The sequence below is a fragment of the Falco punctatus genome, assembly GCF_963210335.1.
Source record: "Falco punctatus genome assembly, chromosome: 8".
NCBI lineage: Eukaryota > Metazoa > Chordata > Aves > Falconiformes > Falconidae > Falco > Falco punctatus.
This window is the reverse complement of record NC_137588.1, coordinates 21921042-21940676: the sequence shown is the minus strand read 5'-3', so window position 1 is coordinate 21940676 and position 19635 is coordinate 21921042. Positions and strand designations below refer to the sequence as shown.

Here is a 19635-nt window from a genome sequence, read left to right as displayed (position 1 = left end):
CATTTCTTTGGCATCCAAGCTGGATAAGTAGCTTAATTATGCATCCTTTTATGATTTTATTATGCGCTTTTGTGCTGTGCTGTACTTGCACAGGCTGACTCAGGCTGTAGTTCAGCAGTACAGGCTACCGTTGCAGCTCTAGCATGCGGTAAAGGTCGCTTCCCTGACCTCTGTGTCCTTGCCCTGTGCCAGACAGCTGGCTGTGCAGCTGGTCTGTGGGGCAGCACGCTGTACTTACTGGGGTTAAGGGTTACCCTACATAAAAACATAGGGTACTTGTCAGTCAAATTTTCCTGTTGTGGGTCACAAGGTGCTCACATAAGCATGCTGGAGTACTGTTGCTTGTGGTGGTGGTGAATATGTGTGCATCCAAGTAACAGAAGGGAAACTGTGGAAGCATGGACAGTACTTGTATCCAATGTGAAAGCTCAGGGTTTGGTGTGGTGGAAGGGAGAAGGGGAGGAAACCCCTTCTGATGTGGCAGGGTGGGAGGACATGGTGTGGTGTGCATGCAGTGCTTTAAGTGCATTTTCCTGCTGCCAGTTCTATAGGAGTGCTTAGATTAACATTGGCTGAATGAATGAATGCTTTTCTGCTGAACAGCTGCTCCTGCGACTTTATCTAACTCTTCCTATCAATACTTGTCAGTTTTCAATAGTGAAATACTAGGTCTGGCTCCACTCTTGTTGCCCTGCTATCCCACTGCATTAGAAAGCTGAACCTTCTGGTGAAGGTGAAAGTGGGAGTAGACTTCTTGCAACTTTGTAGTATACTGCTCAAGAGGCTTCGGTTAGTTTGGGGACTGGTATGAAACAGATTCCAGAACTGTACAAGGTTGGCAGTTTCCCTTGTGCTTCTTTTCCTACCATAGCTGCCATGCTCACACGTGAATCTGGTCTGTGATCTGTTTTCTCCCTTTAAGAAGGGCCTCAGGATGTCTCTGTGCCCAAACATGGGATTAGGGGAAAAATAAAACATTAAGTGTCAGGAATCGCCAGCGCCTCTTCCCATGCTGTTCTGCTGAAGCAGACAGGCAAAGATGTCCATGCCGTGTCCTCAGACTATGCTTACTTTATTTTTAGACTGTGCTGTAAGCACTTTTCATTTTGCATCTTACAAAATTCCCTTCTTGCCTCAAATTGGATTACTTAAAACTCTGAATTCCCTGCCCTCACTGCCTTCTGTGACACAGTTTAAACACAATTAATAAATTTAAATTAATTCATGTGCTGCTCCTGCAAAGACACCATCATTTAACATTATCATTGCACATTAAGCAAGGTTATAATAAGTTAACTAGATTTCCATTCTCTTGTGGTTTGTGTGTGCTCATCATTATTTTATGTTATGGGAATTAAATAATTCTTCCCCAAGTTCTAGTCAATGTGAACACTAGTTCAAAATTACAGTTGCAATATAAAAATTAAAAACAACTAGGGGAAAACTGCAAAGACTGCAGTAGCTGCTGCTTTCTTATGTTCCATGCACCTTGAATTGTCTAGCTCTTAATTATGGAAGAGGCTGACTCCCTTCTTCAGTCAGCCTTGGCTTTAAATGAGGTTGCCAAACACTGCAGACAAGTAGCTTGAAAGGGAAAGAACATGGAGATAGAGCTGTGGTTTTTCAGAAGCTGTAGGGGATGTAGAGCCAAGAAAGAAAGCAAGAGCTCAGTCTGGGATGCTACAGACTTCAAGACTAGTTTCGATGCTTAGTAGATGGGATTCACAGGGCTTGGGCTTAAAAAGTGACTTTTGATGATTTGGGGAGGATCTTCTTGAATTCAGCACAAGGTTTTCTCTTATAATCTCTTTTGTTCTGCTTGAAGCATTGGGCTGCTTCTTCTTCGCTATTTGTTAGTGTGTTTGCCTGTGATACTGATGTCTTCTAAGTAGTAGATTTCAGGTACTGATACTCTTGTTTTCTTGTTAAAAATATTTTACTGTGGCCAAATTTTGAGGGCTGGTTTTATTTCTCTTAAATGAAACTTCCCAATAATAAAACCATTTTTGCCCAAGTAGAAAAGCAAATAGTGTAAAATAGCTATTGTCTATTAATAGTGAAGGTTGTGTTTACTTCTCAAATCTGTAATAGTGCTTGTCAGTTCTTTATTTTATCTGTGTTATTGGATTTAAAAGCTGAACGGACAAGAGGAAAGACAGCAAAAATATTTCTCTTCCTTTCACAACATGTTCTGCTCTTTTGATTGCTTTTATACTGTAGATTTGGTGTTTTCTTCCTTTATATGCCTTAGTGGTCATTTGTGCAATTTTTGCCTTGTACTTTTTACCTCCTTATTTTGTCGTAGAAAGTTCTCTTTTTTTTGTGTGTGTTTCCAAGATGTTTATTTCGTTACTAACTCAAACTCTGCTTTTGTTCAACCTGCTAAGTATTTGTAGTATGACAGTGATATGACCAATGTTCACTTGGGCTGTAATAACTTTAGGAAGTGCAACTTTATTACAAGCAAGTATTAACGTATGAAGAGTTACTGTCAGATTCAAAATAAATTCTCTTTTCTTATGTGAATGCAAATTTTTTGATCTTCAGTAAATGCAGTATCTACCAAGTTCCACTCTTACTTTTATTTTAAAAAGACAGACAAACGTGAACAAAATGCTAATTTAGGATACCCTTCTCACTCCTGTTTCTGCTGTCTTAAGAGTTGTTAGCTGTTCTGCATGTGTAGCACTAGCAAATGATGTTTGCCAAATTCACACTGAATCCTTACAGATTTAGTTCAGTGGGACCTCCCCAGAGATGCCTTTGGTAGCAGGTTGTTCTCTTCCACCAGAGATTACAAACTACACAGACTCAGTAGTCCAAAACTATTTGGTATCTTTGCCAATTTCAGTGTCTACCAAAAGAAAGAAACTAGGAGGTATGACTTGTTCTCTACATCTGCTAGTCACAATCAACCTGTATAAAAATACCTTACTGACTGAAGGGTAGTGGCAGCAAGCTTTCATTTAAGGCAATGAATGAATTGGTATCCAAGTCTGTACTTCTCTCTTCTTCATATTTATGTTGTTATGTGGTTTTATGTTACATTTGATCACTTTTCATTTCATATATACATGGACTGTATGCGTCTGTTCATGGAGACGCAATTACAGAGGAGAAATAACTTCCATGTTGTTTAATGTTTATCCCTTGCAGGCATTTAACTACATTGTTTTCTGCATTAGTAAGTTGTCTGCTTTTTAGATAAAGCTGAACTGAGTATTTTCTTCAGATGTAAGTATTTTGTAAGCTAATGTAGCAGCTTATATGCTTCTCTAAATTTTTTTTAATGGTGCTGGGAGGGTGTAGGGGTAAGGGAAAGGGGAGGAACATAAATGTCTTAAGTAAATGTACTTCAGGATACAAAAGGGAAACAAAATTAAGGACGAGGCAAGGTTTGCACGTACTGCTACAGACTTTGCTTATCCTCTTATATCAACAATGACAGCACTGCAACTCCTGCTTAGAAGATGGTGAGGTTTATCATCTGAAATGGAAGTACAGAATGTGAAGAAACAGCAAACCCTCCACAGAAGACTGATCTATAACTGTAATATCAAGGCCGTGTGGTTGCTTTGCACAAACTCAGTGGTGCTGCATAGATCGGAGTATGCTGACAGCTGCATACTACAACCCTAACATTTAGCCTAGTTCTGGAAAGAACAATACCTGTAAGGAATCAGCATCTGCTCTAGCAGTCTAAAAAGCAGTCTAAAGCAGCTGACTTAATGCTACAGGAAAGTAACATTCAGCATGAGAAGAAAAAATGGAAACGGCTAATACAAGTTGGTCTAAGGTGATAGTTAACTGTCACAAAAGTTGCCTTATGCATATGTGTTGGCTATCATGGCTGGAACAACATTGCTAGATGAAAAGAAAATGCAATCTGGAAGATTAAGTTCTTGTTCCTCTGGAACTGGAAAAGAGCGGGACATTGAGAAGCTGTTGTTATATTGACAGGGGAGCTGAAAGACCATGTTTGGAAACAGGTAACTAGTCTCCATTCTTACTAGGGACCTCACAAGAGGTCCAGGTTGGAAAGACTTTGGGTTGGTTTTTCTCACCAAGACTTGTCAGCTGTGTGCATTTGAACATCACAGATGAGAGACCAGTTCTGTTGACCTGACCACAGGCAAGGGTGCATGGCAGCAGCATCTGTTTTTTCTGTGTGCTCTTCCCACGAGCTTTCCAGATGGTAGTACCTCTTTGCAGGGCAAGATTTGGCAATGCTAATAGATTTCTAAGGTCTTATCAGAGCTTTACTTGATGTGGTCCTCGAAGCACTCAAGAAGAGAACAGTTGCATAACCATTAAACAGTAGCTGTGTAACCTAGAAGAAATTTCCAAAACACCTATTGTATTATGCATCTTTATCAGTCTAATTATATAAACATGAACAGCATCGCTTCAAAATTTAGTGCTGTTTCCTTTCCTTTTTTCTGCACTACTAAATTTTGCTCTTAAGACTTTCAGAGCTGCATTTTTATCGTACAGATTTAGGACAGGACTGGTCTCAAGTGGCACTGTAACATTAAATATTAAATAACCTGATTCAAACGGCAGCCAAGAAGAAAATCAGATGACAGTCAAATCTTAAACCAGAAAATTGAAGAGGAAAGCAATAAAGATTTCTCAATTTATCATACCTGCTATTTTGCACATCTTAGTGAGCTGTGCATAACTGTCTCCTTCCTCAAAGAACTTCTGCTTGCCCATAGTGTAGGAGCTATTTACCATTTTTGTGTGGTTACTCCAGTCTAACTCAACAATACTACCATGCCAAAAAGGGCAAGATTTTTTTGTTTTTCATTAATTTATTATATTTGTAATTGATGTTCTTTGTATCCACTTGCATCTGCCAGGCTTTGCAGAAATGCAGCAAATAATCATTACAGAAATATTGGGAGGCAGCAAATTGGAGCACTGGGGCTACAGCCATCAACCATATTGTCACACTTGCAGCTTTGTATGAGATTAGTTATTAGGAAAAAAGATAAGTAGAGATTTAGTGGAGGGTACAGGCTGCAGGAGGGTACAGGAAGCAGAGTTGCACTTCCATCTGATTTCTGAGCCAATTGAAGGTGTGTAGTGGGGCTGTCCTGTGTGCTGTTTGTGTTTCTGATCTACTCTGTGTTTGAGTTTTCAGTGTATAGGTCTGTCATGACCTAAGCACATACAGATTTAGGATTTAAGAAAGCTCTTAGTTTCTTTTAAAAGAGCTTTATTAGGTGAAGGAGATGGGGAGATTGGAACATAGAGTAGAAATGCTTTAGGAAATATCTGAAAATTTGCAAACGATAACATATGTCCACGCGTACTAGCATGGATGCTGAGTGTACCACCTGGGTTATCAAATTACCTTCACCCTGTCTTATTTTGAGTTTTGCCTGGAAAAGAGTTGGAACTCTGATTTTCTAAATTCCTTAAAAAGCTGATGTCTCAAAATAAGACACTTGTGATGCAATAGAAAAGGTCTTAAGTTTGAATTTATGAGACTAATAAAGATTTGAGGTGCTACTCATCCTTTGTTTTGGGTGGATTAAGCATTACTTTTCTATGCTCTGTCTGAAATTTTTACATGGTAAATTGCCTAAATAATATTTTATCTTTGTGGGGACTTTTTGTTGTTTTCCAGAAGGACTGCTGTTTGTTGATGTATGTTTTTGCTTTTAACCTAAATTGGAAGCTATAATAGGTTGGCAGACAATGTCACAAATATTAAGAAGCTGTTCCAAAAGTTCAGAATCTGTTGGGTTTTGGGACCATCCTCTAAATATCTCTTCTTAGACATAACCATCTAGAAGGGATGCATACTTCTGGATATGTCAGGAGCAGCATTAATTGGATTAAGTTTCCTTGAGTGAATTAGAAAGCTGAAGGCTCTGCTACTGTGTTTTGGGGAGCAGAAAAATGCAATGTGAGGATAAAACATGGACTGCTTGCAGTCACTGTGAGCATGCAGGGAACTTTGCAATGCTTCCCGTTTAGAAGAAATTAACATCCAGTGTTGTTTAAATTCAGCCTCAGAAATGCTTCTTTGAGCACTCTGACAGTGAACATACTCATCACAGCCACGGGAAATCATTGCAGCAGAAATAGTTTTCAGTCTTAGCTAATGATTGCAATAGCCCAGCTATGTGCTTGCCCAGTTCAGTCAGGCAGTGGGGATTAAAATGGAGAACAAGCCATGTGATGGCAGTTCAAGCCTTCTCACCTTCTCCAGAACAAAGGTCTGCACCTGTGGAGTTTGTGGTAGGCTTGGTTTGGCTTTTAGCCTGAAGCCTAAGCACAGAAGTCTGTCAGCCACTGCCAGGAGCTGAGCAGCGGGTGACTGAGAACAGCAAATCTGAAATTTTACTGAAGTGAATTTCCATGGGAAAAACTTCAGGAGTCTGCGGTTTCTCTGAAAATAGTTTTCAGAGCCAGAAAGCCAGTTTCTTCGATTGCAGGCAGTGTGGTGAACCTATGGGTAGTTACTAAATATGAGGGGTTTTTTAACATTAACTGTTTAAAAATGTGGTATTCTTGCGTTGCTGTTTGTGGCCCTGACTAGCAAATCAGTGGTAAAAGCATCTCTGTAAAGAACAGCTACAATTCCGGAAACAAAATGGCTGTTATGTTTTTTAATGTTGTATATGTATTATGTTTCATGTTTGCTTGTCAAAAGTCAGATGGATAACTGGATCCTTGCACACCATTGCTGGGAAGTAGGTACTGGTTTGGCATTGGACCCGTAAGGGATGTGTACGTACGGTGGGGAGGGCTGTGCACTGCCAGGGGGGGATGCTGCAAAGCTGGTGGCTTTGCAGGAGTGCCTATCTTCCCAGGCCAGCCGGTTGATTTTCCTGCAGGAGAAAGGGAAAACTGCAGAGGCAGAGAAGCCTGGTGCCTTGTTCTTGGAAAAAGCAGCCCTCTTCCCAGGATGTTCCTGGGAGAGCAGCTATGCTGAGCTTGCTCTGCTGGACAGCAGGTCCACAGGGAGGATGGCGTCTTTCTGACACAGAGCACAAACTCATGTGGTGGACTCTGCAAAATATGTATGTGTGTATATTACGTAGGGGGGCACTTTGCTTGAACATTGCTTGAACAATTTGTTTTCATTAGCTGAAGTTTAATTTTACATTTCGGAGAAGAAATTTGGAGGGAAATTTTAAGGACAAAATTTATCAGTGTGTTGAAGGGAACCTGGTTAGACATACGCACAAAATCAGTGAAGTGCTTGCTCAAGTGTGTACTTAAACAGTTTTTGCTGAATTGAGCACAATGGGGCATATCAGATTAGTTGGCAGAGGCTCTCCAACTTTTCCATCTTTTTAGTGTTCTGTATCGTGCTGAGGCATCTTTAAAATTTCATTAGCAGTTCAAAGTTAAAAGGGTTGAGATGTCAAGAAACTCTGTGCTGTGGATCAGGAATGCACTTGCATGTTGCATGAGAGCATTCAGATTTGTTGCACTCTTAAGGGGGCTTTAGAGCATTCATTTTAAGACTATCTTACAAAATAATTTCTATTTTTGTGGCTGAAGAGTCACTTTTTAGCTTGACTCTTCACTGCAGGGTGTCACATCCGTATTTGAAACACTGGCCTGGTAAGCACCAGCACAACCTGAAGGATTTGCCAAAGGACCATATGTAAACAGGTTTGATCTCCCTCATTCTGAGCTCGAGCAGACCAGACGCAAGCCTGGTTCAATCTGGAAGTCTTGTAGGCGTGTTAGTGCAGGACTAAAGTGAACCTCATAAACATTCTTGAGAGCAGACAGATCAAGTCTTCCAGAACACTTGTTCATTGAGCACTTTCATCTGGATTTACTGGATTTAAATCTAAAAAGTCTTTCAAGCAGCATATTTTGTGTGTATGTGGGTCATTCAAATTTTTTGTCTCTATACAACTGACTGGAGGAGTGTTTCACGTCTGAGGGCCAGAGCAAATTCTCACAAGAGCATGTTCAGCTGTTGTCATCTTTCAGTTAAATGTGAATTGATGTGGCAGTCACTCACAATGGGGTGCTTCACCTAGTGGCCTCCGTTGGATTGCTTTAATGGGGCAGTGGGTATTGCTGGGAGGAAAGGGGAACAAAAGATATCTTAGTAGAGATCTTGCCTTGCTTTTCCTAGTCTGTTGGGCTCTGCTACTGCTCCTTTAGAAGAGTTTGTTACTTTCCCTGTTGAAGACAACCGTGACCCCAAGGACAGCTGTCCCCAGTGACCTGGGGACATTCAGATTGAGCTGCTGATGCTTAAGAAGGACCTTGAGCAGGATATCGGAAAGGGTACTAGAAAGTGTTTATGCCATTGGCCAGGCATCTTCCCTGGAGTCTGTGACTATTCAGACAGTGGTCAGGCTGAGGGCTTTTTCCAGCCATGCAAGTTGAGACTATTACTTAGGACAAATTAAAAACCTCTCTTTATCAATTACCACTTTGTGAATTCAGTTGTGAATGAGAATTGATAACCTTATATTTAAGAAAGTTGTCCTTCTCTTCTGTGATGTCCTGTGCAGAAAGAAAGACTATTTTTTCTAAGTTCCCAAAATACTAAGATAGCTTGGGCACTGGGCTATACTGTGAGTGGACTACAGTAACTACTCGTAACTATTTCCCTCCACTTGCATCTCTTCATTCATGGGCTGCAGTGAAACCCAAATAGAGGGATAAAAAAACAATACTGTAGATTGTGAATGATGGATTTCGTTAGAGTAACTGTTGCAAGGGAATTGAGTTGAGTTGAGTTCACCTTTGGAGGAATCTTGCTAGATAAATCTGCGTTGCATGAAACATATTTATCTTATGCCTTCTGGCCTTGCCTATATGATTTTCAGTGAATAATGCAGCTTCACAGCCTGGTTCCTGTCCCTTTCCTCCCTGTCCTTCATCCCAAGTAATGGAGTATTTCTGCTACATAAAACAGTTTCACAAGACGAGGTGGTCCTACACATGACGCCTTTGTGGCTAACACAAACCCTTCAGGAGTGTGAGAGAGGTGTGACAAGAGAAAATTGAACCTAGGTTTTCCAAGGCCTGGCAGGTGTTCTTGCTGCTAGGCTAGTGAGTGAAAGGGATGGCTGAGGATTCGTGGGGACTGCTCGTATCCCAGTAAAGCACAAACTGGGGTTTAGGTTACTGGCTCCGTGCAGTAAGGTAGGAAACCAGGCAAAGAACTGAGTGCTAATCTAATTCTTGGGGTGTTCAGAGGCTTAGTGATCTATGTGTGACCTTGTGCAAAGGATTATTGGTGTATCTACCATTAAATTTCTGATAGCACGTAGCTGACAGCTACAGAGAGACTCCTTGCCTTTTTTTACTCTACAGCTGAAGCTGATATGAACAACATCCCTTAATTTTCACCATTTGGTGTGTATATATATATAAACAAATCTAAATCTCAATATATGTTAATTTATAGGTAACAAGCATCTAGTTACATCTTTGTCTTTTATTTTATTTTATGTAAAAAGACAGTTATACATTAATTATATCGAGTTGTTGAGGTCGTTAGCAGGTGTTAGCAGTTACTGTGCAACATTTACTAAAATGTTGAGTATAGTTACTTAGCTAGTTAGATCAGATATATTCACTTACTGTATAATAATAAATACTTTAATGACTTAAAATTAATTTTGTTCCAGACCTTCTTGCATTCTTCTATTTGACCTTGGCCAGTGGATATTTTGCTGTTGATTGCAGCAATAAGCCACCTACAAGTAGTGGTAAAACAATGCAGGGAAACTCCTTGAACTTCTTTGTATGGGACTGAAATTTCAATTGAGGTACTGAGCTGGCAGAACTTCCCTTTGAAGCCCACAGAAAAGGCAGCTAGCTGCCTGGAACAAAGCAGTACAAAGTCCTTTGTAGCTCTGCTACCACCAGATTTAGCTGATTAATGATGATAAACATGCTGGGGGCCAATTCTGACTTTGCTTTGTTTTGTGTTTTTCTTTATTGCAATTTGACCAACCCAGAAGGTTGTTGAATAGTTTTTGTGGATGTTGTTTAGCAGGAATAAGCAATTTTTTCTACCGTTATTTTTTTTAAGAAGTTAGCATTTTGACCAGCTTTGTCTATCACCCGGTTCTTAGCCTTGTTTCACCTTCTGATGCTTGACCCAAGCAGACTTGTTTGGCCAGCTAAGGAAAAATATGAAAGACCAACAGCATGTATTATAATAATATATTTGTATGCATGTATCACCTTTGTAGCATTTGAACAGTTGGAGCAAGTCGATTGACTTTGACAGACCTGAATAATACCTGGTGGTTCTCGGCTCTGAGGTTTTTCTGCAGCTCCAGGAGTTCTACAGGGCAATCCACGACTTTTAACGCAAATCTACAGCAGTGGCAGGGCTTTGTGAGGTGGGTGGAAAGTTAGATGGGGAAATCAGTGTTTCTGAATTTTGTTGTTTCAGGAAAAGGCCTTTTTATTTCCTCCGAGGTGATAGCTGCAGCAAATGCTGCAACAAGAGTCCTCCAGATGTCTATGCAGACTGGAAAATTCCTGAGACCCACCATCTAAAACTTCACCATTAACATATTTCAAATACTTCAGACTGCCTTTGAACTCCTCTATGTAATACTGCATCTCCCAACAGCAAGCTACAAATGTCCTCAAATATGTTACAAATTTTTGCTTGTAGAAATGTGAAATAAAGGTGATACTGAGGGGATTTTTAAAACAAGAAAACACTTTGTGAGGAATTTATCATAACTGTTCACATTTAGGAGTGAAAGAAGGGCACTGTGAGTGCTCTGCAGTGAGATTAGGTTTGACAGTTTTTTCCCTCCTGATATTTTTCAGGGACAGCCTTCACATTTTCACTAGATGAGGTATATAACCTTCAAGTTAAATGGCAGGTTTTCTAGCTGTAGGACTGGCCTCATGAGAAAACTGTTACCCAAAGAAAACCTTCCTTCATATTGCAGAACTTACTGTTTCTTCCATGCACATGATTTGAAGGTTTTTACCAGCATAACTAACGTTTTTCCTCAGAGTACTCTATTTTTGCAGTATCTTGAGAAAACTGTTAGCATGAAAGCTGCAAACCATATTGCTAGTGTGACTGAACCATTGAAGAGATTGGTACTTGTATCATATCAATTAAATAAATTAACCTCTGCAGTGCTGTGGAGGCTACAGGATAAGAGACAGTTTCTGTTCAGCTGAAGTATTATACTTTAAATCTCACTGATGTTCTTATACTCTCCTGTACTCAACTTGTCAGAGGGTTATTTATGTATGACACAACTTTCTTTTTAATACTTGTAAAAGTAGCTTTGAAGAGGAAGGTTTGCATTAACCTTCTTTTACATAGGAGCACTTTCATTTTTTAAACCATTCAGTAATATCTGAACACCACTTCAGTGCCAATTAAATGTAAGCTAATAGTTTTGCCTATGGAGAGAAAGTTATAAGTGCTGTAAAATATGTAATTGAGGATGATTCATGGTACAGTATTGCCTCACACTAAAAAAGTAAATCTCAGCCTGCTATAAATGTTACAGATAGTACCTCACTGGTGTTTGTCAGACATGTTTGTGTAGTTGCTCCAACACTTTGGAGGGAAAAAAAAATCCTGTAAGAATTTACACTGCTTGAGGCTTTGATTTTATTTCCTTATACTTCCATGGACTCGTCTTTCCTAAGCTAGTAATGGGTCCAAAAGGTAGGAAGACACCCTGTATGTTGTCTTTTATTGGGGAAGGGAGAAAGATATAGGAGAGAGGATGATTTTGTATTAAAACTCCTGCTGGTTTCTCTTATTTTCCATGGCATCTTGATCTAGCTTCTAGATTGCCTGGGTCTGAAAAGAAAAACTAAAGGCCAACAGTTATTTCATGTGTACTTGGAAAAAATGTAGAATCCTCTTTATCAAGGAAACTTTTTGGAAGCAGATGTAAATTGTGGATGTATATCTGTACCCAGCATACCTCTCTGACACAAGTGCACTCCCTAAAATGAAGAGTGAAGTGCTGGAATCTGCTTGGTCAATTTCCAGCTCATTGTGGATGATGCTTTTCATTACTTTAGAGTGCTGCACATCAAATAGTCTTAAGTCACCTGTTGAAAGCTTGATAAAATGTCTTCTTGTCACTGTCTTGGTGTTTCGTAAGAAGTGCACTTCCTTGGAGTGGGCATGTGAATCGTTCTCTGTCCTCCACTGTCCTCCTAGTTTTCATTAAACTTTTAAAAACTTAATTATCCTTGAAAATTTGGGGGGTTTCTGTGATGTTTAGGTGAAACTAGCCAGTATTTTCAAGGGCTGATGGGAGGCCAGGATAATTGGGCAGATGAGCACAATGCTTGATAATAAAAGTTGCAGAAAACCAGACCACTATTTTGCTTCAACATCTGTTAATGTGACCAGGATGTAGTGGTTTGGCAGTGCTGTAAGAAATCATGGGTTGAACTATAACATATGTAAACCTGGTATCCTAGAGTTAATCCCTTGTACCTTTTGCAGGTGGAGATTTACATTTTACCTTTATGTATTTACCTATGGAGTACGGTTCCTGAAAAAGGTAGGCACTTATATTATTATGCTTTCATAACACATCACAGATTTGTTTGAAATCTCATATAGGTATAATATAAAGGACAGGCATATGAAGAATAAAAATTAGAATTTAATTTGCATTCATAAAATGAGTTGTTACTGGCATTGGTAAGGAATATAAGTTCTTATCAATATTTAATGGAGTAAAAAAAATAATTGATATAGCAATATGTCTAGTTCACTTTATTACTTTTCATTATAGGCATTAAGCTGGCAGTAAGGTTTACCAAAGTATTTGTCTCAATTTCTGCATCAGCCTTGTTTAAATGCCTCTGGCAGAGGTTGCTTTTAATTAACAAACAAAACCCATTAGTGTTTTATAAAATACTATTTTTTGCCTGTTCTTTGTCTGACATACTGTGAAAAGAACTTTCCATGGCATTTCCCATCAGTGCTGTGTTTCTGGTGATTTAAGCAGAGAAGGATATTGGTAGCTTCTAAATGCCCTGCCATAGGTCTATTAACCCTGCCATAGACAGTAATAGGGATTTATGGTGCAAATTGGTTTTGCATTGTGACTAGTTCTTAGAGCTTTTGTGCGAGTCAGGCCATATATATGTAATTCTGAGGGGTGAAATTAGGGGTATGTGTGGTCTCAGTGTGTTTGTGTAATCTTAATCTGCTTCATTTTGGACAAAAATTTGACATGAGAAAATGTGTTCTGAATATTTCTGGTGCTTTGTAAGTAAAAGTAACTATTAAAAAAAAATCCTCATAATTTTTACAGGTTTAATTTTTGAGGCTGTCCCAGGTGCCAGGCAACTCGGTCCAGCGGGACTGATGATGGACCTGTACAGAGAGGGGACATTTGAGCTTTCTCAGCTATTTAGCAGTAGTCAGCCCCAGAGGAAGCATATGCACCAGTCCTCCAAACAGACCAGAGCAGCACGTAATGTGCAACCTCTCCCTGCCTCCTTGAACGCTTATACTTTGTGTGTACTTCATCCATTAACATGCTGTATGGTCATGATCTGATATTCTGTTTTCTGCCTTTGATTCAGTCCATGTCTTCAGTATGAAATACGAAAATATTTTAATAAGTAATTGTTACAACCTAAAAGGTTACTCCGCCTGCAGGTGTGTAGAGTTCATGACTATGGGTTCATAGGATTCTGTAATACAGAAGGACACGGAGGCTTTATCCTCTGAATTTCTCTACTTTATTACAATTACCACAAATACCACAAAAATCACTATTAGCAAGTATCACAAAGTCACTTTTAGAAAGCATGCCTGTGATTAATAAAGCCAATCTCTCTCAGCACAAAGGAAGTGTCTGTTCTAGGAAAAACTTGGAATACCAGCATTTCTAAAGACTAAGAAGAATACAGTAAATGCATGCTCCATTACAAGCCATTGTGAGTTGTTTCTAAGGGCTGAGTTGACTTGCAAAGTGCAGGATGTCTTCCAGTTCAGCATATCACTGCAGTTTAAGGAGGGCAGGCTGATGTACTATAACAAGGTATACTATTGCTTGCTTAACAAGCTTAACAAGGATCAGTTGTGTAATTCCACTGTAATTTTTATTTCAACATGTTTAATTTTTAGAAAGAGAACTTGTTCATTATGTTATGTATGCATTTTTAATTACTTGTTCTTACACCATGTTGTAAATGAGTCTCGCAACATTTTAATGCCATTGTCATTATTCCAGTGTTCTGCTTTGTATAGTCAGGTCTTTCACATGGGACTATACGTTAAGTAACAAAATCATGATTTAGATGGTATTTTTATGTACAACATCTCCCTAGTAACATTGTGTGACTAAAGGAAAGAACAGGCTTTTTGCTGTTCATCAAACATCAAAGATTTTGCTGAGTCCACTGATAGGGGAAATCTGGGTTTGCAAGGAATAAAATCCAGAGCCCAAAATCTGGAGGGAGACACTTCTTTCAGAGCTTCACTGTGGTACCAAAGTGGATAGTCCTTTTTAATTTGTTTTGGTTTTGCTTAATGGAATAATTGCAAAGAAACACTTAATTGCTTCCTTAGGAAGCTAGTGAAAAAAGTTTAGCATAACAAATTGTTTTACAAATTTGATAAAAGATCTTTCCTTCAAAAAGCTATGTTGCCTGAAGAGAAAGTTCATTTCATAGTCAGCGGTGTCTTACTGTGGTAATGCTGTGGTAGATCTGCATCCTTTCAAATAGCAAGGTCTGCTTAAGACCATCCCTAAGATACCTAGTCCAGAAGACTGATAAGCATGGTGAGTGAGCCCAGGTGCAGTGGCAGTCCTGGCAGGTGTGCTTCCATCACAGCAACACATGCTGCCTTGGTGGGAGTGGGTGAGAAAGAGTAAATGCTACAGGTGATCCTGTTTTGAAGAAGGGAATATGCCACCAGCATAGCACCACATTGGCAACACTCATTTTGACTTTTAAAATCTAAGCTAATGCTTAGTTAATATGTAACTGGATAGTTATATAAGAATTTTTGATACAGTGTATCTTTCAAACATCCACATGTAATAAGAGTATGTTTTTAAAGGGGAAACTGCATTTTGATAAATTTCAAATGAACAGAATCATTCAAAGTTGTATGGTTTATCCATTCCTGGATAGTTAAGGTCCCTAATTTGAGAAGGCTTTTTTTGTCATCTTGAGTGGAAAGTGCTTCTTATTAGTTGGTCTTAAAACTTTTACTCTCATTAGGTACTCCCTTTAGAAAAGTGAACCAATTCAATTGCACAAAAGGCTCTCCCTAAAACACTATGCCCAATGAGTTGCCTCTTTTTATAGAGTCTTTGTTGGCTCTTGAATTGCCAGGCAACAAAATACTCTGACTTCTATATTATTGTCCTTCCCTCACAACTCGACCTAGTCTCCTTGCAGCTTGGGGCTCTTTTGCTTTGCTGCATATGTTGCTGACTTAATGTTTTTTTTGTTCACATTTGGCTCTCTTAAATGTTCCTTCCTTAGTTTGAGAGTGAAATTCATCTTTACCTGCAAGATTGGCACAGAGCCCGTCAATTACTTAAGCACCACTTCGAGCTAGTTTTGAGGTCCTTTGCTTTGTGCTGGCCCTTTGCCTAGAGGTGAATTTCACCCTTTTAGTTTTTCTCTGAAAACACCTTTCTTGTAATGCCCTCAGCACATGAATCATTACTACTGTCACCTTACCCATTTGCTGCATAAAGCAATATTACTGTATCAGCCCATTATCAGCAGAAGGGGGGATGTCTGTGTTTCCTTGTGTCCGCCAACCCATCCGAGGAAGATCTGGCAAACCACCATTCTTGCAAAGGATGCCATAAGGTCTTTGGTGGCTTTGCAGAGCTGACAAGCTCTTTGGGAAGATGTGCCCAAGCTTAATAAGCAGTAATTAGTTAGCAGACTTGTCAACTTTGTTTTAGTTCTGAAAGTGAGATACTGTCAGTGTGGCATGCATGCCGATATTAATTTATTTTTAGAATGGTAGTAACTAACTGCATTAAAGGTTATTAAATTTGTCTTGCTAGAGCATCTCACAAGGAGAAAGAGGCCTGGGGTTTCACCTTTGATTTTAGCTTCCCTACAGAAGCACATGAAAGCTAATAAAGCCAGCATTCAAAGCAATGTTAATTCTCACTAAAATGCTGTGGCAAGCTTGTCTTTGTTACTATCCATGACTGCAGTTAATGGCTGATCTAGATAAAAGAAACTTCTGCACCCAATAAAGCAGCCTGTAAGCCTTTATAGTAACAACTGCATGTGACATGGTATATCAGCTCTTTTGCTATGCTATAATTGCTGAGTACATTGCTGGAGATTTAAAAACTTTCTTCTCACTGAAAGCTGTGTCTCTGTCAAGCTGTTTTGTTGGGTTTTGTTTTTTTCCAGTGACAGGTGTATGCTCTTAAGTCATAGATAAAGTAAAAAAAGAAAAAAATAATTTATTTTTGTTGAACACTGTTTTCAAAACACTTCACAAGGAAGAAGTGCCTGACAAAGCTTTGTCTTCAAAGTTTGCACTGTTGCAACAGAACCCATCAACCTATATGTTTTAAAGAAGTTTTTTGCCTTAGTCATGTCTGCAAGACACATAGATTGGGCCATTTTGTTGAATAAAGTACGCCATGAACTCATTAATATCCTTTAGTTTGGGAAGGCAGAGGATTGGCAGTAGGGTGTCTTGCATGCAGCTGTTTGTTGTAGGCCATGGTGTCATGATCAGGTGCTGATATTGTATATGATGGTTTTTAGCAATGTAAAACGCACAAAAACCTGTGCTTCCACCCTCTCTCCCTCCCTCTATCCATATGGACATCTGCTTTCCGCAGTCTCTGGATCATACAACATCTGCTTCACAGCACTCGCCTACATCTTCTGCCAACTCCACCACTGAACTGTCAAGGCAGGAAGACCTTTGTGGAGTTTGTACTGGTCTTGTCCATGGTGTCTTCTAACTTAAATGGGCATATGTTGTCAACTTTGCCTTTGTTGTGATAACATGTCACTCATGAGGTGATATTGTATGAATGGGCTTCTTATAATGTCTACTGTTGATGGCTTACATCATACCGAGCTGCTTTGATTGTTTCCCTTTTCGTTGGCCTAAAGAAACAGTAAAAATGCAACTTCTACCATTGGTGTCTGCCTTCTTCAGTCAAGAGATTATTTTAATTGCGGGGTGCCACTGTGTGATTGGTACATCTTACAGACATTTGCAATATCAAGGGCATATGTGCCCCTTTCAAGAGTTACAGTGAAGTGAGAGAATTCTGTGGTAAGAGTAGAGAAGGCAGGGTAGTCGCTTTCTTACTCACAAATGGACGACACACAGAGGAATAGTTCGCAGCCTTCCAGATACTCAGCCAAACCATTGCATCACCTGCATATCATATCTTAATATGTATGCATAAGAGAGCAACAGATTTGAGAATTTCTTTTACCATAGAGGAGTTAGTATTTAATTATCATATTAGATAACATATGAGACATTCTTGCCTTCCCCAGCTCCTATGTGCTTTCAGTCTTTTTTTTTCTTTTTTTTGATTTTTTTATTCTCTTTTGCATCAAAATAACTTAATGATTATTACAGAGCTGTAAGGTTTAATTTTATTAGGGGTTTTGCTGTCATTTTCTGTAACTAGTGAAATAATGATATTTCAGTGTCAAAGCATCTCAAAGATGAAATTGTTTCCTTGGTCTTGGTTTTGTTGGGGGTTTTTTTTATGTTCTTTATAAATTCTTGCTTCTTCTTAAAGTCCTCTCTAAATTAATAATTTCAATTGTAGCTATCTTATTTATATTACCAAGTGATATAATAGTGGGATGAGACACTGCTTCCCAAAGAGAGTCTGTCATTGTTGAAGTGAAATGTATGTTTGTCTCTGTTCTTCCAAACCAGAACTTTTAGTTTGATGAAATGAACTGTTAACTTTCTAGGTAATGAGTATAAAGTAGATGTTGGGTGACTAATGGGTTTTTCACTCCACCCCGGCACCCCATAGCACTGTGTTTCAGGACATGCCCTGCAGTGTGGTGGCTAATGCCCTAAAGGGGTGAAATAGGTCATCATAATTAGGATTTGAAGTCACCTCTGTCATTTCTGATACCTTATGAGAAGAGGGGATCGGTGAAGGTTCAAGCCAGTTCACTTTCTGAATCAAATATTATAATCTTCAAGAGCAGATTTGGTGATGAGTATCCTTCTATGTAAGGAAACAGGCTGAGACACCAGCTTTCAAAGAGAAGGTGAAGCTTTCTATCATTACTCACTGCCAACTCCATTACTCACTGCTTTCTACAGCAGATTTAAATTATTTGGGGCTAAAGGGTGAGTGGCCTACAAAATCCTTTAATGCAAAGCATTCACCTTCCCATCCGCTTCTCGTTGCCTGCAGTCTTGGCAAAATTGCAAATGCTAGATGTGACCATCCCATCTTAGTTTTCAAGCTTCTGAAAGAGACATTAGGTCAAGTCTCACTACATTTTGGCAGTATGGACTGAAGCCAATCCTTTCAGCTAAGCGCTTCAGTGCTTTGTCTGAAGCCCAAATTAAAAGAGCTTTGTATTTCTTTTAGAACATCCACAGACTTGCCCCAGACTAAATGTTTACTTTGATTTATTATTTTTTTATTTGCCTGTTTCACACTCCTCCTGTAATTTATACCTATGAAAGCCAGAGTGTGGGGTTTGCTTTTAGTTTTACTTTTTTAACTTATTTCCATGGTTGTTCTTTTTAAATTAAGTTGTAAAAAAGGTGATTTTATTTTGTTCCATCTGGTATTTAGAGATATATTTACAAGATACAGAACATAAATGCCTAGAGTAGGTGATCTTAAATGTAGATCTTACAAGTTCTGTATTTACTCTTTTGTTAGTCTAACACTAATCCAGAGTAAAGACAATGATAAGGAATTATCGAATACAAAGCTAGCATTCTTGTGTGGGTGGTACCAGAGCCCTTGTAGTTTTGGAAAGATTTTCATATTCATAGGTAATGCATGATGAGATAGCCCTAGTTAGTGGCATAGAAGACATGTGTCCAAGTTGATCTGTGATGTAATGACATTGACTCTTACACACAGGTATTTGGCCTCAAATACCATCATGACTGTGAAGTATGATTATGAAAATACGATAGGGGCCTAGGTCTTCCTAGGAGTTGGCATAATAGCCTGCATGCCCAGAAGTGTGTTCCTTTACCCTGGTAACAGATCATTACAACATTCTTTTATCTTTATAGATCACTAAGATTTGAGGCATAAGAGATAGCTACCCAATTATATTTCCACTCTGATCATGTATATGTAAATTCTTCCCCTTTCTGACTGCACCCAGTATTTTTCAGCACTACCACTTGTTTCATTTGCATGTCTACCAAACGCTTCTTTGCAGGGCACCACACTAAAACTGGCGCCAACAAGACATTAAGTTGGCAGTGACATTAAACTGGCTGCTTTGCTTATCACTAACATAGGAACAAGATAAGTTTTTGTTTTCTTCAGTAATATGTGCAATTAAATCAATGGTGGCTTGGCTCATTAAGAGTTAATGATCTGATTGTGCTCCCATTAAATAGAAAAATTAGCATTAGCTTCAGTGATAGAGAAACAGTGAGGAATTCAGGATTGGCATGTTGCTTGCTTGCTGATCCTTGGTCCT

At 39.1% G+C, this 19635-nt stretch overlaps 1 protein-coding gene across 2 annotated transcripts in view; it reads left to right on the top strand.

Moving 5' to 3' along the window:
- The window catches only part of CERS6 (ceramide synthase 6), a 131166-nt gene that overhangs the window by 52764 nt on the left and 58767 nt on the right, over window positions 1-19635 (top strand). For both annotated transcript variants that reach the window (XM_080398971.1, XM_080398970.1), the window contains exon 4: window positions 12455-12512. In XM_080398971.1, the coding sequence (XP_080255097.1) occupies window positions 12455-12512 (58 nt within the window). The remainder of the gene's footprint in view (window positions 1-12454; window positions 12513-19635) is intronic.